The sequence below is a fragment of the Pristis pectinata genome, chromosome 23 (assembly GCF_009764475.1).
Source record: "Pristis pectinata isolate sPriPec2 chromosome 23, sPriPec2.1.pri, whole genome shotgun sequence".
In the NCBI taxonomy this organism is placed as follows: domain Eukaryota; kingdom Metazoa; phylum Chordata; class Chondrichthyes; order Rhinopristiformes; family Pristidae; genus Pristis; species Pristis pectinata.
The window spans coordinates 21,310,734-21,331,405 of NC_067427.1; the positions used below are offsets into that span (position 1 = coordinate 21,310,734).

The window sequence follows — 20,672 nt, forward strand, 5'->3', positions numbered from 1 at the left end:
GGGCACAAGGTGGTGATAGGTAGAGGCAGTCAATGTTTCGGGTCAGGATGAAGCATCATAGTGTTTTTTATCTTGATATTCCAACATCTGCAGTCCTTTGATTCTCTGGAATTACTGCTCCACTGCAAAGTCTCTTCACGGATGCCCACTTTGAAGAAGTTTTCTTCCTCTCTTCATTGGGAGTTTCTTGAGTCCCTCTCTCACTGCTCCCCCTCTGTGATCTCCTCTGCTCACCACCTCCGCCCTATCTGTTCCCATGATGAGGCTTTCCACTGCAGGACATCCAAGATGTCCAACTTCTTTACTAACCGTGGCTTCCCCCCAGCTGTGGTTGAGAGAGCTCGCACCCACATCTCCACCATTTCCCGCACCTCCACTTTCACCTCCACCCCTCCCAGACCCAACAGAGATAGGATCCTCCTTGTCCTCATATTTCATCCCACCAGCCTACGTATCCAACACATCGTTCTCCGCCACTTCCGCCATCTCCAACGGGACCCCACTACCAAGCACATTTTCTCCTCCCCACCCTTTCTGCCTTTTGCAGGGACTGCTCTCTCCACGACTCCCTGGTTCACTCCTCCCTCCCCACCCATCGCGCACCAACCCCGGGGACTTTCCACTGCCCCCGTCATAGGTGCAACATCTGCCCCTACACCACCTCCATCACCTCCATCCAGGGACCCAAACAGTCCTTTCAGGTGAGACAGAGATTCACCTGCACCTCCCTCAAAATCATCTACTGCATTTGGTGCTCCAAGTGTGGCCTCCTCTACATCTTGTGAGACCAAATGCAGACTAGGTGACCGTTTCACAGAACACATGCACTCCGTCCCTAACTGCGATCTGCATCTCCCTGTTGCCAATCACTTCAACTCTCCCTCCCACTCCATCACAGATTTGTCAGTCTTTGGCCTCCTCCACTGCCAGGAGAATTCCAAGCGCAAACTGGAGGAACAGCACCTCATTTTCCATCTTGGAACCTTGCAGCCTAATGGCATGAACGTTGAATCCTCCCACTTTAAGTAATCCCCACAACCACCCCCCCTCCACTCCACCCCCCCCCAACAGCCCCAACCATGCCTCTTCTTCCCTTTCCTAGCCTATCTCTTTTTTTTCTACACCCTCCCCTTCTTCCTCCTTACCTTTGACCCATCCCCTCGTGGATCTGCTCTCCCCCTCCTCCCCCGCACCTGTCTTTCACTGTCTCTTACCTGCATCCTCCTGTCACCACCTTGTGCCCACCCCGCCTCCCCTCTTTTATCCACCTATCACTGCTCTGCTTTTTCCTCCTATATATTGGGCTTCCCCTTTTCCTATCTTCAGTCCTGAAGAAGGGTCCTGACCTGAAGCTTTTCTCCACGGATGCTGCCTGGCCTGCTCAGTTCCTCCAGCATCCTAGTGTTTTTCATCTTGGTTCTACACACATTCTTTGGAGACTTGTACATCACAACGTATTGGACATATTCCAACTTGCATCCCCAGAGGGAATGGAAGATGGCTTGGGTGACTCTCAGGGTACAGGAGCAGGTATGGACCAGACCTGCAACAGGTATGGCAAGGCCGAGAACACCTCACACTTTATGACCAGGTTCTTGCCCACCACTGACAGGAAGCTCTGCTCCCACGGTCCCAATTTTTGTTTGACCAGCCAATTCTTGCCGCCCGCCCCAGCTCTTCTGAGCCACATCCCAGCCCCCTCGGGTAGTCAGACTTGATGGTGAAGGTTTAGCGGACCGGTCGGGCCAGCTGCCGAAGAATACGGCCTCACTCTTCCTGCAGTTAACACTGGCCCTCAAGGCCAGCTCAACCTGGTCGCAGATGCTGATCAATCTGCAGACACACCTTGGATCCGAGCAAATCATCATTGATCCTGAAGGGCCACCTGATTGTACTCCCCTCTGTCATTTGGTTCTATTGAGCTGGATGGAAGGACACTTGGCAGCTCATACCCTGGTACTTGTTTACTGTTAGGGTCCCTTCATTGTGGTACTAATGCATCAATCTAGGTCATCTGTCCTCACCTCAGGCAGGAACCCATAACTTTTTAAGTATAGTATTATAGTTTAAGATTATGAGAGGCATACATAGGGTAGGCAGTCAAAATCTTTTTCCCAGGGTAGAAATGTCAAATACCAAAGGATACAACTTCAAGGTGAGAGGGGGAAAATTTAAAGGAGATGTGCGGGATGTTTTTTTACACAGAGAATGGGAGGTGCCTGGAACAGGCTGCCATGGGTGGTGGTGAAAGCAAATATAATAATGGTCTTTAAGAGGCACTTAGACAGGCACATGAACATGCAGGGAATGGAGGGATATGGATCTTGTGCAGGCAGATAAGTTTAGTTTAATTTGGCATCATGGTTGGCACAGACATCATGGGCTGAAGGGCCTTTTCCTGTGCTGTACTGTTCTGTTCTACATTCCAGATATCCACAGTGAGCTCCTGGTAAGTGTGGCCCTATTCCCATATCTCAAATGCCACCTTTCAGTGAAAGTAGGTATCAATGAAGAGATTCGCCATTTCCTTCAGTACCCCAGCACAGACTTTGGCTATCGAAAGAAGAGGGTGTTTGAAGATCAAGACCTCAAGCTTGGCAGCAGTGATTACTGCCCTCCTGCGTGCTCAAAACTTGGATTACCTGCAGTAGGCACCTCAAGAGACCAATGCTACCTCCATAAAATCCTCCAAATCCACAGGCAGAATAAACAAAACAATATTGGTATCCCTTCCAAGACCAACATCCCTAACAGTGAGACACCAGCTTCACTTTGTCCTTTACTGGGCAGGCCATGTCACTTGCATGCCTGACACTAGAGTCCCGAAAGACTCCAGATCTCAGTCCAAGTGAAAGGTCTCAACCTGAAGCACGACTGTCCATTTCCCTCCGCAGATGCTGCCCGAACCGCCAGCATTTTGTTTATTGCTACAGAATCCAACATCTGTAGCCTCTCGTGTCTCCCAAAGCAGGCACTCTGTTCCACGCTCACTCACGAGAAGAGATTATGAGGTGGACAGAGGAAAAGATTCAAGATCTCCTTGAAAAATTGTAACATTCCCTCCGACTTCTGACTACCCAAAGTCGAGAATAACACTGAAACCCTCAAGTCCATGTGTCGGGAGCCAATGGAAGATCTGCGTAAGTGGGAGAAGGAGCATACCACCTCAGAAACTACCCACCTGGCCATTCCATTAGGCACTTCTTGCCCTCATCTGTGGTCGAGTTTGTGGGACCAACAGTGTCTATTTACTCACTATATACTATGGATAAATTGATTGCCCACATTCCCTCCCAATGACATAACCACATCACACAATTGTCATCTGTCGATACCAAGCTGCATAAAAGTTCAAAATGAGATCCCCTTTAAATTCAATAGCCGTCAAAATTAATTTTAGAAGTGCCCAATGAAAGTATCAAGAAAAGTGGAGGACGGGAATGTCATTCAAGCATGTCACTGCGTTCAGATCAGTTTTCAAGCAGCTCCTCAGAGTATTTAATATTTAATTTTACAAAGGAGCTGGATTGTGTAAGCTTTGCAAGTTAGTGCACTTGTGGCAAGAGTTCGGGAGGGTATTTTAAAGTCATTTCCTGCAGTTAACCTTACAAGAAAGTTTTTTCAGGGAAGTAAAATTAATTAGCAAATTCTCGAAGCAGTGAGTATCTTAGCAAGATACACTTGAACTTCCCGAAATAGTTGTTGTGTTTAATATGATTTAATAGGTGGCTCTGTAATTGATATCTTCTGTAATGTCAAACAGTAAACACTTTTCACCCGACATTGGTAATATTCTGGGATAAACGTGGATGTGGATAAAAGTAGTGTTGACTGTAACTGTTCCTCAAATGCAGTTTAAAAGATGACACAAGCACTAAACTGGTCTAATGAAAGGGGTGAAACTGATTACAGGAGTAAGACCCACTCGCTTCTGGAAATATGGACTAACTTTCTTGCCTCCTAACAAAACTCACAAGACTTTCTCACCTGTCCATGTTCCCTGCTGCCTTGGTTTAACACAAACAAATGTGTTATGAAGGCTGCAAGTGATTAACTTTAGTCCGATGTTATTTTCTACTTTTTTTTATATGCTATTACAATGTTTGGTACAAGTGGCTAGTTTTTCCACCAACAGGACATGGGTACTGGCAGAGAGACAGGTATGGGGTCATGGAGTTACAGAGAGATACAGTACAGAAATAGGCCCTTCAGCCCATCGAGTCCACACTGACCATCAACCAACCATTTACACTAATCCTATATTAGTCCCATTTTTTTTCTCACCACATTCTTATCAACTCTCCCCAGATTCTGCTCATCACCTACACATTCGAGGCATTTTACAGGGACCAATTAACCAGCATATTTGGAATGCAGGAGGAAAGCAGAGCACCCAGAGAAAACCCTTGCAGTCGCAAGCAGAATATGCAAACTCCACACAGACAACACTCAAGGTCAGGATTGAACCTGGCTCTACTAGCTGTACCAGTTGGGTGGGTGATTCTAGACAAGATACCAGCAGTGCGAATTTAATGCATGACTGACCTGCATCTGTTGGTGTAATGCAGGAGGCACTGCATTCTTGTGCTGTCCATTCAATCCCATAATTTCTGTATAAACCCATCGTTAACTGCATTATCCACCAGATATCCCTTGGATTTGATATTGAATTCAACAATTTCCTGTTTGTTGTGGAGTAGGATAGTTCTGATGTGAAGTCATCTATCTTAACTTGGTTATTCTCTCTCCACAGATGCTGCCTGATCTGCTGGGTATTCCCAGCATTGTCTTCTGGTTTCACATCTCCAGCAACTGCTCTATTGTGCCTCTCACAGACCTAACATATTCTTTTTTTATATTCCACCTTTAACAGCTCCAAAAACATTGCTTCACCTGGGCAACCTTGGTCTGCACCCTCTCCACTCCTCCCTCTCTCTGCAACTTAAAACACTTTTTTTTTCCTCACTACCTCATTGACCTGAAACATTAACTCTGTTTCTTTCTCCACGGATGCCGCCTGACCTGCTGAGTGTTTCCAGCATTTTCTGTTTTTATTAATCCTCAAATCCATTGTTTGAGGTGGAGCAGTTGGAGGTGAAAGGTGTTGAAGATGATGGTAAGGGAGAAATTGCATGTTACAGGGTGATGCTGAAACAGTTATCAGTTTAGGCAGAAGGAAGTGGGCCCAATAGTGTCTGTGGTCGAGTCAAATCATCTAATGAATGGCTAAGTTAGCTGGCAACTGAGTCTCCATTCTTTGGACTGGAGGAAGTGAAGTGGTTCTACCGATGTTGAATGACCAACAAGAGGTGAGAGTGATTGTGCAATGGAACAATAGCATCAGGTGTGGTGATGAGGTATGTTTGAGCAGAGAGGGAGCTGCAGGATTGTTATGGTGAATGCAGTTCCAAAGGCCAGACATTTGGGAGTTTGTAACTGAATTTGTAAGTGACATAGGAGAGAGTTTTTTTTTCGGGTGTTGACAGAGAGAAAGTGGAGCTGGAGAAAAGATGGAGAGCTTATCCCTGAAGGAACTTAAGGAAGTGATCTGAGGTTTCTTTATTTAACTAATTTTTTGGATCTGGGTGTAGCTGCAAGTCGAGCATTTATTGCCGATTCCTAATCACCCTTGAGAAGGTGCAAAAAGCCACCTTCTTGAACTGCAACAGTCCTTCTGGTGAAGGTACGTCTGCAGTGTTATTGGGGAGGGAATTCCAGGATTTAGATGCAGTGACAATGAAGGACCGAGGATTTATTTCCAAGTCACAATGATCTGTGACTACGAACAAGACCTGGAGGTGATGTTGAAGTAGCCTGGCAAGTGGCACAATGAAAGCAGCAAAGTCAAATGTGATGCCAAGGCTGAGGCAACGATGAGGAGTTAATGGAGGGAAGATATAAGGGGGATGGAAATAATAAGTGCAATATACGTCGAGATGAAGGCTGAAGTCACCAGGGATGAGAAATTACTCGATGTAAAGGTTAAGGGAGGAAAAGATTGAATCTATCTTGGATGGACAGCTTTAAATGAAGATATTGAATGAGAGGAAAGGGGAGTGGAACAGGAAGAGATGATCCACTGGTGATAAGGGATAACAGACATAGCTACTTGGATGGGGCAATGGATGAAATGTCTAACCATGTCTATAATATCATCATATTGGAAACTGGATTCAATACAGTTTTCATTCAAGCGTGTGGTGTTGCTGCTATCAGCCACATTAAGCTCATGGATTGCAAAGATCTTCTACAAAAATGTAGAACAATTCTGGTGAAAGGTTCAGAGAGGCACTGAAGTAACTGCTTCACTAGCAGAATCATGGTAGGTTGGGAAGAAAATTGGCAAGAATCACTCCCATCTCGTACTCTGTGCAGGAAGGTCAGTGAATGAAATCGGACAGCTGGAGTTACTGCTTCTAAGCTGGCAGTCTGATGTGCGTTGATTTGCATTTGCAGGATGTCAAGAGAGGCTCTAAGGGAAGTTGCAGACAAATCTATGAGGGAATGAAGCTTGGGGTATGACAGGAAAGTAAGAACATGAAGGAGAATTGAAGGATTTGAAACAGCAGAGAACATGAGAGCATCGATCACCATTTACATGGGCCCCCATTCATGTTATTTTTCATTATCTTTCTATCTAATTAAATTAACTTAGTTCAACATGTTAAGTAATCTCAAGGAAAAAATGACATCAGAATTATTAATGGGTTTTGGGAAACAGTCAAATTATTCCAGCCAAAATGTTGACAGACAGAGTTATTAGTCAATAGCATGCAAAGTTAGATTTATGTTCATCAGTTTAATTTTCAACGCTATAAAACGTCAGACCAAATTAGTGAATAATCCATTCACTGTCAGTGTGTTTAAAAACATCCACAAATTAGACAACAGAAACTCAATTATGTTGAATCAAGTCTCATTCCTTTGGTTCCCGTTTTACCTCATGCAGTCCAAGCATCTGTAGACGTTTCTTATTCTTCACCTTTCAAAATCTCCAGGTTTATAAATCCAAGTTTGAATTCACCTTAAATCAGTCTGTCATCGAGCTTATGTTTACACTTAATGTTTCTCTTTGTTTTAAAGTTTGTTGCCATGCAAGTCTTGACAATCATGTTTCACAGCAAGAAAGAGAGTAAACTATTACACAGTAATCTATAATCAGAATCATCATTAAAGCTTCTTGCATGAATGGCAATGTGTGATCCAAGAATACCCATGCAAAGCCTTTTGCAAAATCAGAACCTAATTTTGGTTGTTTTCTTTTAACAATAATACTTTAGAAAGCAAAACAATGCTTTCATTGTGAGGGACAGTTAAATGTAATGGTTGCAAGGAAGAGATGAAGAAGGAACCTGATGTTATAAATCAAATGTATTTAATTAATCACAAAATAGAAAGATGAACTGGAAAAGATAGATCTGGACTTCAGTCAGTTCCAACCCCACATAAGGTGCCTATACTCACTCGAAGTTTAATGGTGATCATGGCATAGAATCCCAAAATTAACTGAATGGCATTTATTTAGGCAAGTACCAGTGATAGAACCTCTCACCAATACCCAGCTAACAGCAGTGGATCATTTTAGAAATGGGGCATTTGTGACTCCCAACTGCAACGTACAATCAAGAAACAACATATCGGATGGATGAGTAAGCTGGAATATCCAACAAAGTCCAATGCACGGGTTGCATTGTATTTAAATTTCTTTCCGAGTATCATCCAGTTAAAACATTCATGAAATGCTTTTTCTCATTCATGAAGGTCTTACACAGTGTATGTCCATCTTAAAAAGACATGAGCTGGTGTTTGTAATCAAACTGAACATTTTACTTTTGTTTACAAGGGCATCATGTAATGATATAAATCACTGTGAAATGTATGAACTTTTGTTTCATGAGCACCTGTGGACTGAAATTCATCCTCAGCCAGTTGCACTTGAGGAGCAATAAAGCAGCAACAACACATCGTATTCCAATTCCAAACTTTGGTTCCATCGAAACTGCACACTGAATCCCATTCCTCAAAATTTCCGAAGCAGAATTCAACTCATAGTTTCCACAACATTCAGTGTTTACCACAAATGGCAAAGAACAAATTTCTAAGTCTTTTGATTGTTGATCTGTAAATCATTTTGATGGAATCATCAAGATATAAAAAGACAGCTTTGCACAAATCAACAAAGGTGTATTTGCATTTAAGTTTTCATCCTTCATTTTGAAAAATACGAATCATTTTACCAATTGCTGGATATCAAACAATGTCAATTAGGTTTCAATGACAAAAGAAAGGATTTTGTTTCTTTTTTAGGGTTGAAGATCACTGAATAACCATTAACAATATGGAACTGGGGACTGACATCAATATTATCATGTGAAATCAGGATATTGGTTGCAAACCCAAATTAGGCCGATTTACAAAAACACTTTCTTCTCTCTTTGACAGCCATGAGAGTGACTTGAAAAGCTTTAGACCAGTCCCAATTTAATGCTGAGGTAACGTAACGGCACATTGTAAACAATTCCCAAAACTTGAAACTTACCAGCCTTAAATGAAAATGTTACATGAATGAAATTCTTAACTAGTGCAGACACAGTACATTGTTTGAAAGAGAAGGAAATATTAAGACTTACAATGGCTTAAAAAGCGTAAATACTTCCCAAACCCTTCACAGATATCAACGAACTAGAAATTGCTATTTTTTTATGAATACAAATTACATTCCCTTGATCTCATCCTGATATCAGTGATTGAATTCCACACTGATGGCATTTTTGCTGCATTTTACCATGTTCCTCATATTTTTATGAATTGAATATTGTTAAGAATTCATTCCCATTCCTTAAAATATAATCATCTTTCATTGTCTGTCTTGATACACATTTGAACAATAACCTGAATAGTATTCTGCAAAAGTTTTTGCTTGTTCAGTGTGTTTTACTGTTACTGTTTATTCATGTGGAGCTAAATTCTGCATGGGAAGACGTGAGATTGGTACTGATTGTTACACTTACCTCCCTAGTCATGTTGCCCTCTATCAAGTGGTAGAGTGGTATAATACGGGTAATCTCCAGCAGCACAGGAGTTGGACTGGCCTGATCCTTGCCTTGCCGGTGGCAAAGATGACATGAAGAGGGGCATTGCCCTTTCTCCTCACACTCAATCTCCACACCAGTTATAGGTTGTTCATCTGACAGCATCTGGGCACCCAGTAAACTTGACAGGTATGAAATGAATGGTATCGATTTGATTATCTTCTTGTTTCCCAATTCAGTTGTTTCTGAAAGTTAAAAAAAAGCAAATATTAAAGCAAATGGGCTTTAGAAAAATGAGTTGTAGGATATGGTGATGAATTTAATGTGATCATGACTTAACACTTCTGAACTTGGAGACTGCTGTGTGAAAAAGTGATAGTTGTTCATTTGTCTGTAGTAACATGAATTAAGACAAGTTGGTATTGGTATTGGTTTATTATTGTCACTTCTACCGAGGTACAGTGAAAAACCTGTCCTGCATACTGTTCATACAGATCAATTCATTACACAGTGCATTGAGGTAGTACAGGGTAAAAACAATAAAAGAATACAGATCAAAGTGTCACATCAGGTGCAAGGTCAAACAAGGTAGATTGTGAGGTCAAGACAAATTGCAAGGTTATTAGCACATGAGGTAAAACACTAGTATTAAGGGTTACTCAGTTGAGAACTGATGTATTGGAAGCAGTGCACTAAATAAGTCCCATAACATGCATGCAGAGGCAACTGCCATACATTACACCTCATTACCGGCGGCACGGTAGCATAACAGTTAGCATAATGCTATTACAGCGCCAGCGATCTGGGTTCAATTCCCACTGCTGCCAGTAAGGAGTTTGTACATTCTTCCCGTGTCTCCATGGGTTTCCTCCCACATTCCAAATACGTACAGGTTAGGAGCTGTGGGCATGCTATGTTGGGGCTGGAAGAGTGGTGACACTTGCGGGCTGTCCCCAGCACATTCTTAGCAATGCAAAAAGACGTATCTCACTGTGTGTTTCGATGTACATGTGACTAATAAATAAATAACTAACTTCTTACATTGACATTTTCCGTACCTTTCTTTTAAACTGGTATTACACCTGAAGTCCGGCAATAAATCTAAATTTTATATTACATTTAAAAATATGATAATTGGGAGACAGCGATGAGCGGCACGGTAGCATAGCAGTTAGCGCGACGCTATTACAGCACCAGTGATCGGGTTTCAATTCCCGTCGCTGTCTGTAAGGAGTTTGTACGTTCTCCTGTGCCTGCGTGAGTTTCCTCCGGGTGCTCCGGTTTCCTCCCGCATTCCAAAGACATACGGGTAGGTTAATTTGGGTTTAAAATGGGCGGCGCGGACTCGTTGGGCTGGAAGGGCCTGTTACCATGCGGTAAATAAAATTTAAAATTTAAATATAAACTACAGAGGGACAGTAAACGTGGTAACATCCACTGGGAAATATTGGCGTTGCAATTTACTCATGTGGTCGGTTTTATAAAAGGACTGGAAAGTAATGTGCTCATATGGTATAGTTAGGGAGTGTGTTTTATTTAAGCATAAATACAAAATTAAAATTTGTATCAACAGGTAGTGATGTTGAGAAATGTGAAAAATAAATGGATGTAAATCAATAACAATGGTTTCCAGTGGATACAGAAGAAAATAAGCTGAAGGTAAGAACATAAGATTAGAGCGAGCAGTTCAGAAACAGCATGTTAGTGCTCCAGACCTTTCACTGTGCAATGATCAGAGACAGTTGAAGACAAGCCAGCACTCAACTGCTTAGGTTCTTCATTCTACCATTTGTCTGAGGTTGATTGTTGCCGAAAGTGTGAGGATCTTGCAGAAAGCAGAGCAGCGTTTCTCTGGTTTAGAGAGCAGCTTGCCTCCCTGCCCACGTATCAAAAAAAATTGGTAGTGCACATAACAATGTTGATAAATAGGCCTGACTCTTCCACACACCAGATGGCTGGGGATTTCCTGATTGTGCTCCAGTGTTAAGAGTCCTCATGGCAATAAGCAGAGAACACTTATATTGAGTGATCTGCCACTGAACCTCTGCCAGCTTAGAACTGTCACAGGAACAAGCACATTAACTTGAATGGCGAAGAATGGCTACAGGGTAAAATGGTATGTATTAAATGCTTCCTTGTATTTTCAAGAGTTTAAATCAGTCTACAAATGAATTGCGGGTTTAGTATCTTTCAATGTTTGTCAGAATCATTTGGTAGCTCTTTGACAGATGGTTCAACCTGGTAGTTTGATTAGTGGGGATCTGACCAGAAGGCAGGACCTCATCAGTCAGATGACAGCCAGTTTTGCTTAAGAAAAAACACCAGGGGCCCCTTAGAATAAGAGCAGAATTAGCAGGCAAGTGGCCAGAGATCTCAGATGGACAACTGTTTTGCAGACATTTTAAGTACAATGTTAAAAAATCGTACAAATGTTGGAAGATGAATTTTTATAAGCAGCACAAAAAACATGCAAATAACAATTGCAAGCTTAATACGAAAGTCTCTGACTGCAAATGGATGAAACCAAAGTTGTTATTCTGTATTAACATTTTGATGTCAGTTAGGTCCAGAATTAACAAGTAAATTGCAAAGTTATGACATTGATTCATACTTTAAACTTCAGGTCTATGTATGTAATGTCTCCATTAAGAATTATTTGAAAACATAATGATTTTCCAAGATTTAGAATGTTGCCTGGTTAAAACAGAAATCAGCCAGAAATAATGATTTTGTGGTTTCAAATTTAGAACAGGCCGATATGCGAGAAATACTAAGATATATTTTCAACTTGCTATCCATGCATTAAATCCATGGAATATAAATTTGGCCTGCATAAAAGGCAGCCAGTTGAAAACCACAGGTTTCTGTCTGGGCAGTAAATAGAACATCTGCACCAACTTCTTCATCAACTGTGTACATATTGCAGTAAAACATTGCTTCAAGAAAACATTATCAAACAAAATTTAACAGTGACCCAAGTAAGATATTAGGGCAGATTGTCAAAAGCTTGTTCAGGCGGATTGATTTTAAGGAGTGCAAATAAGATAGAGAGATGGAAAGGTTCAAGGGTGGGGTTTCAAGAGCAAGGTGGCTGAAGACATGACTGCCTGCAATGGAATGATTAAAACTGGGGATGAACAAAAGATCAGAATTGGAAGACTACATAACCTTTGGAGGTTTGTAAGGCTGGAGGAGGCAAAGGTTGAGGCAATGGAGAATTGAAAAGAAGGCTGAGAATTTTTTTTTAAATAAGGCATCGCTTAACATAGAACAGGTGTAGTTCAGAGAGCAGAGAGTTAATGGGTAAGGTGCACTTGGGTTTGAGTTTAATCTGACCAAACTCAGCTCTTGATGTACCAAATATTCCATGGCCAGAGTCATACTTTGCTTTACCAGGTAAAGAACGCCTTTTTTCATTGCATGCTTAGAAATGCATTTGATTAAAATGTTATGTTCCAGATAGCACTCATTGCAGTACATTCATAGAAGCTTTGAAATAAAACCAGAAAATTCTGGAGATACTCAGCAGGTCAGGCAGCATTATTGGAGAGAGAAACAAAGTCAATTTTTCAGGTCGGTGACCTTTCAAGAGAACTGACAAAATGTCATCGACCTGAAACATTACCTCTATTTCTCTGTCCAAAGATGCTGCTGATATGATGAGTATTGACAGCACTTTTGGTTTTTGAATCGGATTTCCAGCATTTGCAGTCTTTTGCTATTCAAGGAAGGTTTGATTTTTATTGTACTGGCCACTCACAAAAATTTACTCCAATACGATGTGAGCAGGGCCCCAGGAGTTCACTCGTATTACACCAAATAATTCTGATAACTTGCTATACATTTCCATCAGAGTGTATTTCAAAATAACTCAATTTATTTTATATGGGAGTCAATAAGTATCATTTCCATAACCTAACATAAAACCTGAAGAGGTGTATTTTTTCTTACATAATCCATTGGAAACAATTGTTATTAATTTACATCCATATTTTCTTTACTGTCTTGTAAAATATATTCACTTCATATCTGTGAACATCAGTCCTACTGTTATGGTTTTAGTTTTGTATTCACACTGGTATAAAACACATTCCCAAAACATATACAGGTAGCCCTGCTATAACACAACAGTTACGTTCCTAAGAAACCTCATATTATGGCAGAACAGGCTCTAGTAACCTTTAAAGCACCGATTTAAACAGGTTTTCCCAATCGCGAACACACTATAACCAACGCAGCCCAAGTAATGCAAATGGTGTTCCCTAATCCATCAATTGCACTATAACCAATTCACATTATGGAAACACAGGTTATAGTGGAACTACCTGCGTTAGCATCAGCACATTCTGCTCATCCTTTGATAAAAAACAATGTGAACATTTCCCAGTCATGTTATCATGGTTACTGTCACACTGTTGTAGAATTTGGTTTATTTTTGTCACATGTACCAAGGTACAGGAAAAAAACTTGTTTTGCATGCCATCCATATCGATAATTTCATTACAAGAGTGCATTGAGGTAGTATAAGGGAAAACAATAACAGAATGCAGAATAACATGTTACAGTTACAGAGAAAGTGCAGTGCAGGCAGACAACAAGGTGCAAGGCAATAACGAGGTAGACTGGGAAGTCAAGAGTTTATTTTATCATACCGGGGACCATTCAATCATCTTACAACAGCAGGATAGAAGCGGGGAGAAGAGAGAATGTTTTCTGGGGTGGGTGGGGTCTTTGATTATGTTGGCTGCTTTACCAAGGCAGTGAGAAGTATAGACAGAGTCCATGAAGGGGAGGCTGGTTTCTGTGATGTGCTGAGCTATGTCCACAACCCTCTGCAGTTTCTTGCGGTCTTCGGCAGAGCAGTTCCCATACCAAGCTGTGATGCATCCGGATTGGATGCTTTCTATGGTCCATCAATCAAAATCGGTGAGGGTCAAAGGCGATATGCCAAATTTCTTTAGCCTCCTGAGGAAGTAGAGGTGCTAGTGAGCCTTCTTAATCATGGCATTTATGTGGTTGGGCCAGGATAGGCTTTTGATGATATTCACTCCTAGGAACTTGAAGCTTTCAACCCTCTCGACCTTGGCACTGTTGATGTCAACAGGAGAACATGGACCATAGAAAAGTACAGCACAGGAAAAGCCCTTTGGCCCATGATATTGTGCTGAACTAAGTAAGCTCATGACACCTAATCCCCTCTGCCTGCACACGTATCATCATAATTTCCCAATTGTCATAATTTCAAATGTGAAATAATATTTATATTTATCGATGGCCCTTGGGCATAATACTAGTTTAAAGTAAAGGTTCATGAAATTTTAATCTGGTATTTGGTAGTAACCTTGGCACAATAATTCAGTGTATTGGTGTTCTGCACCATTTACACCAGCACTTCCTGAGCTTTATACCGCACCCTGTCCCAGCCGACCTCCCCACTCCCCAACTCAACAAAAGGACAGTAAGCAAGACAATCAGGTGGCGAGGTCATGCTGAGTGAACAGAAAGCCACCAACCAGTCAAACAGAAATGCTGATTATCTGTCATTGTTAGAAAAAATGTCACGGTCACACAGCTGAGAAAAAATATGAGCAACAAGATCTGCCAGAGAAGTAAACATTTCAGCATCTTTCCCAATAATTATATTCACACATAGGCAGCAAAAAGAGCACAGGCTGTAGTTCAATCCCTGTTGACAGGGCTAACAAACAACTGCAACGTTTGATATCAGCTTCTTAAACCTGACAAACAGGTGTTCTATATGAACGGAACAACTGTGAAGCTCTTACCCTTCAACTTGTGTGTGCATTGAGACGGCTTACATGAGGGTTGGTCATGAATTATCAGTATTCATTGTGCAAATAGATAATTGAATAATCTTAAAGCAGTCATTGACCGGCGAGGTCTTTTCCAGAACCGGTGCTATAACTTGGAAATAAAGATAATAATCACTGAGGTTCCCAGGGCTTCCTGCGGTATACTGGAGAACAATATGTATACACTTGGAGTTATGTAGGATGATCCCTTCGACATTTGGACAAGGATTCAAACATGGCCTAGAATTTTGGATAAATACATTCTCTGTGATTGCAAAAGTAATTGTTTCCCATCACCTGTTTGCTCCCTGACATTGTGCACCGACTTCTGAAACTTCCTTCACAAGAAATTGGACCAGGAGACCACTCAGCCCCTCAAGTCTGCCTCGCCATTCAATATGTTCATGGCTGATCTATTCTGGCCTCAATTCCTCTTCTCTACTAGTTCCTCATAACCCTCAATTCCCCTCAAAGACTTATCTATCCAAATTCCCAAATTCTTTTCTTAATTTCAGAAAAACTTCCTTAACATCTGGAGCATGAAGACACAAGAGACTGCAAATGCTGGAACCTTGTGTCTCCTTAAAATCTAGTTGCTTGAGTTTGCTTTGATTCTCTTTTCCAACCCACTTATCTCGAAAGTTCTCTGCTGAGTTTTCTATAAGAAACCTTTTCTGAAGAAACCTACACACTGCAAACTTCTGTTGTTTTGAGTAAGTGGAAGCAGGGATGTCAATTGTCACTGTTTGTCGATGTGCCTGGATGCCAACTGTTGAATGGCAAAGCAAAGCCCAATTGTGCAGATGTTTTGAACCAATATTATTGTTACAAACACAATTGTTTCTGCAAGTTATTCCTTCTCAATTACCTTAAAATCTAACAGATAAGATGATTTTCTAGGCATTTTAAAGGGTCCTAAAAAACTTATACACCCTTCTGAAACTGAGAGTTGCGACATCAGCTATGGTCACATTCCTCATGGGGTGTGAGAGGGAGAGAGAGGGGGGGAGAAAGGGGGGGGGAGAGAACGAGAGAGAGAGAGAGATCGAGAGAGAGAGAGAGAGTTTAGGGGAAGGGTGATCACAAGATCAGAAGACAAGGGAGCAGAAGTAGGCCATTTGACCCATCGAGTCTGCTCCAAAGAAAAGAAAGGGAAAAAGAAAAAGCAATGAGAAATGGGGGAATGTCCATGAGAGGAAAAAAAACTATTCCTTTCTAGCCTCAATTTCCGGCCTTATCCCCATATCCCTTGATACCTTGACTAATTAGATAACTATCTATCTCCCCCTTAAACGCCTCCAATGATCGGGCCTCCACTGCTGTACGTGGCAAAGAATTCCATAAATTCACTACCCTCTGGCTAAAGAAATTTCTCCTCATCTCTGTTTTAAACCTGTACCCTCTAATTCTAAGATTGTGCCCTCTGGTCCTGGACTCACCCACCAAGGTAAACAGCTTGGCCACATCTACTCTGTCCAGTCCTTTCAACATTCTAAATGTTTCTGTGAGGTCCCCTCTCATTCTTCTGTACTCCAGTGAGTACAGTCCAAGAGCCGACAAACGCTCATCATATGTATGCCCTTTCATTCCGGGAATCATCCTCATAAATCTCTTCTGAACCCTCTCCAACATCAGCATATCTTTCCTAAGATATGGGGCCCAAAACTGCACACAGTATTCCAAATGAGGCCTCACTAGTGCCCGTAGAGCCTCATCAACACCTCCCTACTTTTATACACTATACCTCTCGAAATGAATGCCAACATAGCATTCGCTTTCCTTACTGCCGATCCGACCTGGTGGTTAACCTTTAGGGTATCCTGCACGAGTACCCCCAAGTCCCTTCGTACTTCTGTACTTTGAATTTTCTCCCCTTCTAGACAATAATCTGCCCATTGATTTCTGTTTCCAAAGTGCACAACGGCACATTTCTCAACATTGAATCTCATCTGCCATTTCTTTGCCCATTCTCCTAAACTATCTAAGTCTCTCTGCAACCTTCCTGTCTCCTCAATACTCCCTACTCCTCCACCTACCTTGGTGTCGTCTGCAAACTTAGCCACAAAGCCATTTACTCCATCATCCAAATCGTTAATGTACAAAGTAAAAAGAAGTGGCCCCAACACTGACCCCTGTGGAACACCACCAGTAACTGGTAGCCAACTAGAACAGGATCCTTTTATTCCCACCCTTTTCTTACTGCCTACCAGCCAATGCTCCACCCATTCTAATATCCTACCTGTAATTCCATGGGCTCTCATCTTATTAATCAGCCTCTTGTGTGGCACCTTGTCGAAGGCCTTTTGAAAGTCTAAATACACGACATCTACAGCTTCCCCCTTATCCACCCTACCTGAGATTTCCTCAAACAACTCCAATAGGTTGGTCAGGCAGGATCTTCCCTTCACGAAACCATGCTGGCTTGGACCTATCTTGCCTTGCACCTCTAGGTATTCCGTAACCTCATCCTTGAGGATTGATTCTAATAACTTTCGCACCACCAATGTCAGACTAATAGGTCTGTAATTCCCTCTACGCTGCCTCCCACCTTACTTATACAGCGGAACTACATTTGCGACCCTCCAGTCCTCCGGAACCATGCCGGAGTCTATCGATTCCTGGAAAATTATCACCAGTGCTTCTGCAATCTCTAAAGACACCTCCTTCAGAACCTGGGGGTGCACCTCATGCAGTCCTGGAGTCTTATCTGTCTTTAGTCCATTTAGCTTTCCTAGCACCTTCTCTCTAGTAATCTTAACTGAACTCATTTCCATTCCTTGAGACCCCTGACTATCCGGTATATTGCTGATGTCCTCCACAGTGAAGACCGATGCAAAATACTCATTTAGTTCCTCTGCCATCTCTCTATCATCCATTATAATCTCTCCCGCACCTTTATCGATTGGTCCTATATCAACCCATGTCTCTCTTTTACTCTTCATATATTCAAAAAACTTTTAGTATCCTTTCGAATGTTATCTGCCAACTTCCTTTCATAATTCATCTTTTCTTTCCTAATGACCTTCTTAGTTTCTTTCTGCAGGTTTTTAAAAGTTTCCCAGTCTTCAGTTTTTCCACTAATTCTTGCTTCCTTGTATGCCCTCCCTTTTGCTCTTATTTTAGCCTTAACCTCTCTCGTTATCCACATTTGTGCCTTTTTTCCATTCAAAACCTTCATGTTTCTTGGAATATTTCTAACTTGCATTTTCCTTATTTCTTGTAGGAATTCTATCCATTTCTGCTCTGCCGTCCCTCCAGCTAGCTTACTCTTCCAATCAATTTGGGCCAGCTCCTCTCTCATGCCACTTTAATTTCCTTTCTTCCACTGAAATATCGATACATCGGTTTTCAGCTTCTCCTTCTCAAATTTGAAACTGAACTCAACCACATTGTGACCACTAGTTCCTAATGGTTTCTTTACCTTTAGTTCCCTAATCACCACTGGATCGTTACACAGCACCCAATCCAAAGCAGCCGATCCCCTGGTGGGCTCACCAACAAGTTGCTCCAAAAAGCCATCCCGTAGACATTCTACAAACTCACTCTCCTGAGATCCACTGCCTTGCTGGGTTTCCCAATCCACCTTCATGTTAAAATCCCCCATAATTATCTTAACGTTGTCACTCTGACACGCTTTTTCTATTTCTAACTGCAACTTGTGGTCCACATCCTGACTACTATCAGGGGTGAGAGGGGTGTAAGAAAGAGAGAGATAAAGGTATAAAAGAGTGCAGAATCAGTAGAGATTAAGGAAGGGACTGTGATAAAAGTGCAAAATTGAGCCTGTGGGTTCTAGCATCGTTGTCTCTCTTTTTCCAACCCACATACCACTAATATCCCTCCACCCTCCTTCACTCGTTCCTCTCTCGAACCCCGATCATACCAACGTTGCTGGCTCCTCACTGCTTCCCCCACCCCTTGCATTATTTTTCTGTTCGCAGTTCCCTGGCACGTCACATTCCCACTGCCCCAACAATGAAGCCTCGCACTACTTGCTTTCTCTGTTGACGTCCACAGTATGCAGGAAGGGGAATAAGTTTCATGTTTTGCTTCGGAAGCTTTTCAAATCTTGCAATCTGGGCAGCAAGTCTTATTTACTGTACAATGAAGTCGAAGTACAATTCCGGCCACTGTCTGTAAGGAGTTTGTACGTTCTCCCTGTGTCTGCGTGGGTTTCCTCCGGGTGCTCCAGTTTCCTCCCACATTCCAAAGATGTACAGGTTAGTAAGTTGTTGGCATGCTATGTTGGTGCCAGAAGCGTGGCGACACTTGAGGGCTGCCCCCCAGGACACTATGCAAAAAGATGTATTTCACTGTGTGTTTCGATGTACGTGTGACTAATAAAGATATCCATCTGATAAAAAGGTCAGGTTTATTGTCATATGCACAAGTACATGTTTGCACAGGTGCAACGAAAACTGACTTGCAGCAGCATCCCAGCCACAGAGCATCAGATACATAACAGATCCAATCCTATATTTGCAAGACGAGCAGCTCACAGACACACAGATGGAGAACAATTTGTTAAAGGTTGTTGGGAATTTTCAAACAATATGTTTTCCGAAGACTGCAGTTGACAAAAGGGTGGGGCAGGAAGCAACTTATGGATACCGGGTGCTCCCATATACAACAAAGTTTACAGTACAGGGGCCTTACCAGAGGTGACAGTGGAAGGACTATCACTCTTTGTCCAAATCAAAATACATAATTTTCAAATCTTTAGCACTGGCAATATTTGGCAACTGATGCTGATAGAAACAGACCTCACCACAAAAAGAAAATGCTATCTTCATCTTCTTATGCAGCCCTTTGGGATGGAGGATGACTTGCATCCACATGAGTTCTGTTGGTTCTGATGAGGGACATGTGAAAACCACGGAATCTTCCACAGATGGGGCAGGAAGTGGCTGATGGACAAAGTGGGTAGTTTGTGAGATGTTCCTTCTGTATTGTTCCCACTGCATGGACTTGAGGGTTTCAATGCCATCCAGATTACTTGTCCACTTGGAGTGTTCATGGATCGAGGATTCCCAAGGATCACTGTGGATATTGTATTTTTCAATGGGGTTGTTAGCACCTCCTTGAACCTTTTCCCCATTTGTTTCTCCCATGACAGAGCTCGGAATAGATGGTTGGTTTCAGGTAGCTGGTGCAGGGTACATGAACAATGTGGCCTGCCCAATGGAGCTGAACAAGCATACCTAGGGCCTGAGTGCCGAGAACTTACAAGCTATCACTTGATGCGTTCAATGTACGCCATGAGTTTGTATTTACACTGTGGTTTGGAGCTCCATCTCCACAGCTGTTTCTGGTGTCCATATATGGGCATGCCACCATAAAACTAATTAAAATTATCCGATTATCAAGAGACCCAATTGTTCATTCTATTCCAGAATCTTACAAAAAGCATCTCCTACATTTCTCAAATCTATACATATATCACTGTGCTTTCAACAAAATCATTGGTTACAACATAAGCGGATAAATATCTTTATGGATTCTGACAATAAATTTTCCATCAGTGGTAATATTTGCTAATTTAGCCAATTCAATGTCATGAAATGCCTTCATCCTCTTTGTATTTCAATAGATGACACGAAAACTAAAACTTCCACCAGACCCAGGTCAGCTCGCAGCTTTAACAGCGAGCGTCCAGGAGGCCAGAGTTGCAGTGAACATAAGTGAGGGAGCTCAGCACACCTCACCTCTGATGAAGGGTCCCAGACCTGAAACTTGAACAGCTTCTCTTTCCACAGATGCTGTCTGACCTGCTGTTTATTTTCAGCATTTTCTGTTTTTCTGCCCCATTATAAGAAGAAAGTGGAGG

General features: G+C 42.1%; 1 protein-coding gene across 6 annotated transcripts in view; it reads right to left on the reverse strand.

Moving 5' to 3' along the window:
* LOC127581979 (astrotactin-2-like) overlaps positions 1–20,672 on the reverse strand; it is a 1,282,697-nt gene that overhangs the window by 393,943 nt on the left and 868,082 nt on the right. For all 6 annotated transcript variants that reach the window (XM_052036829.1, XM_052036827.1, XM_052036825.1 and 3 more), the window contains one exon: positions 9,012–9,277. In XM_052036829.1, coding sequence (XP_051892789.1) covers positions 9,012–9,277 — 266 coding nt within the window. The remainder of the gene's footprint in view (positions 1–9,011; positions 9,278–20,672) is intronic.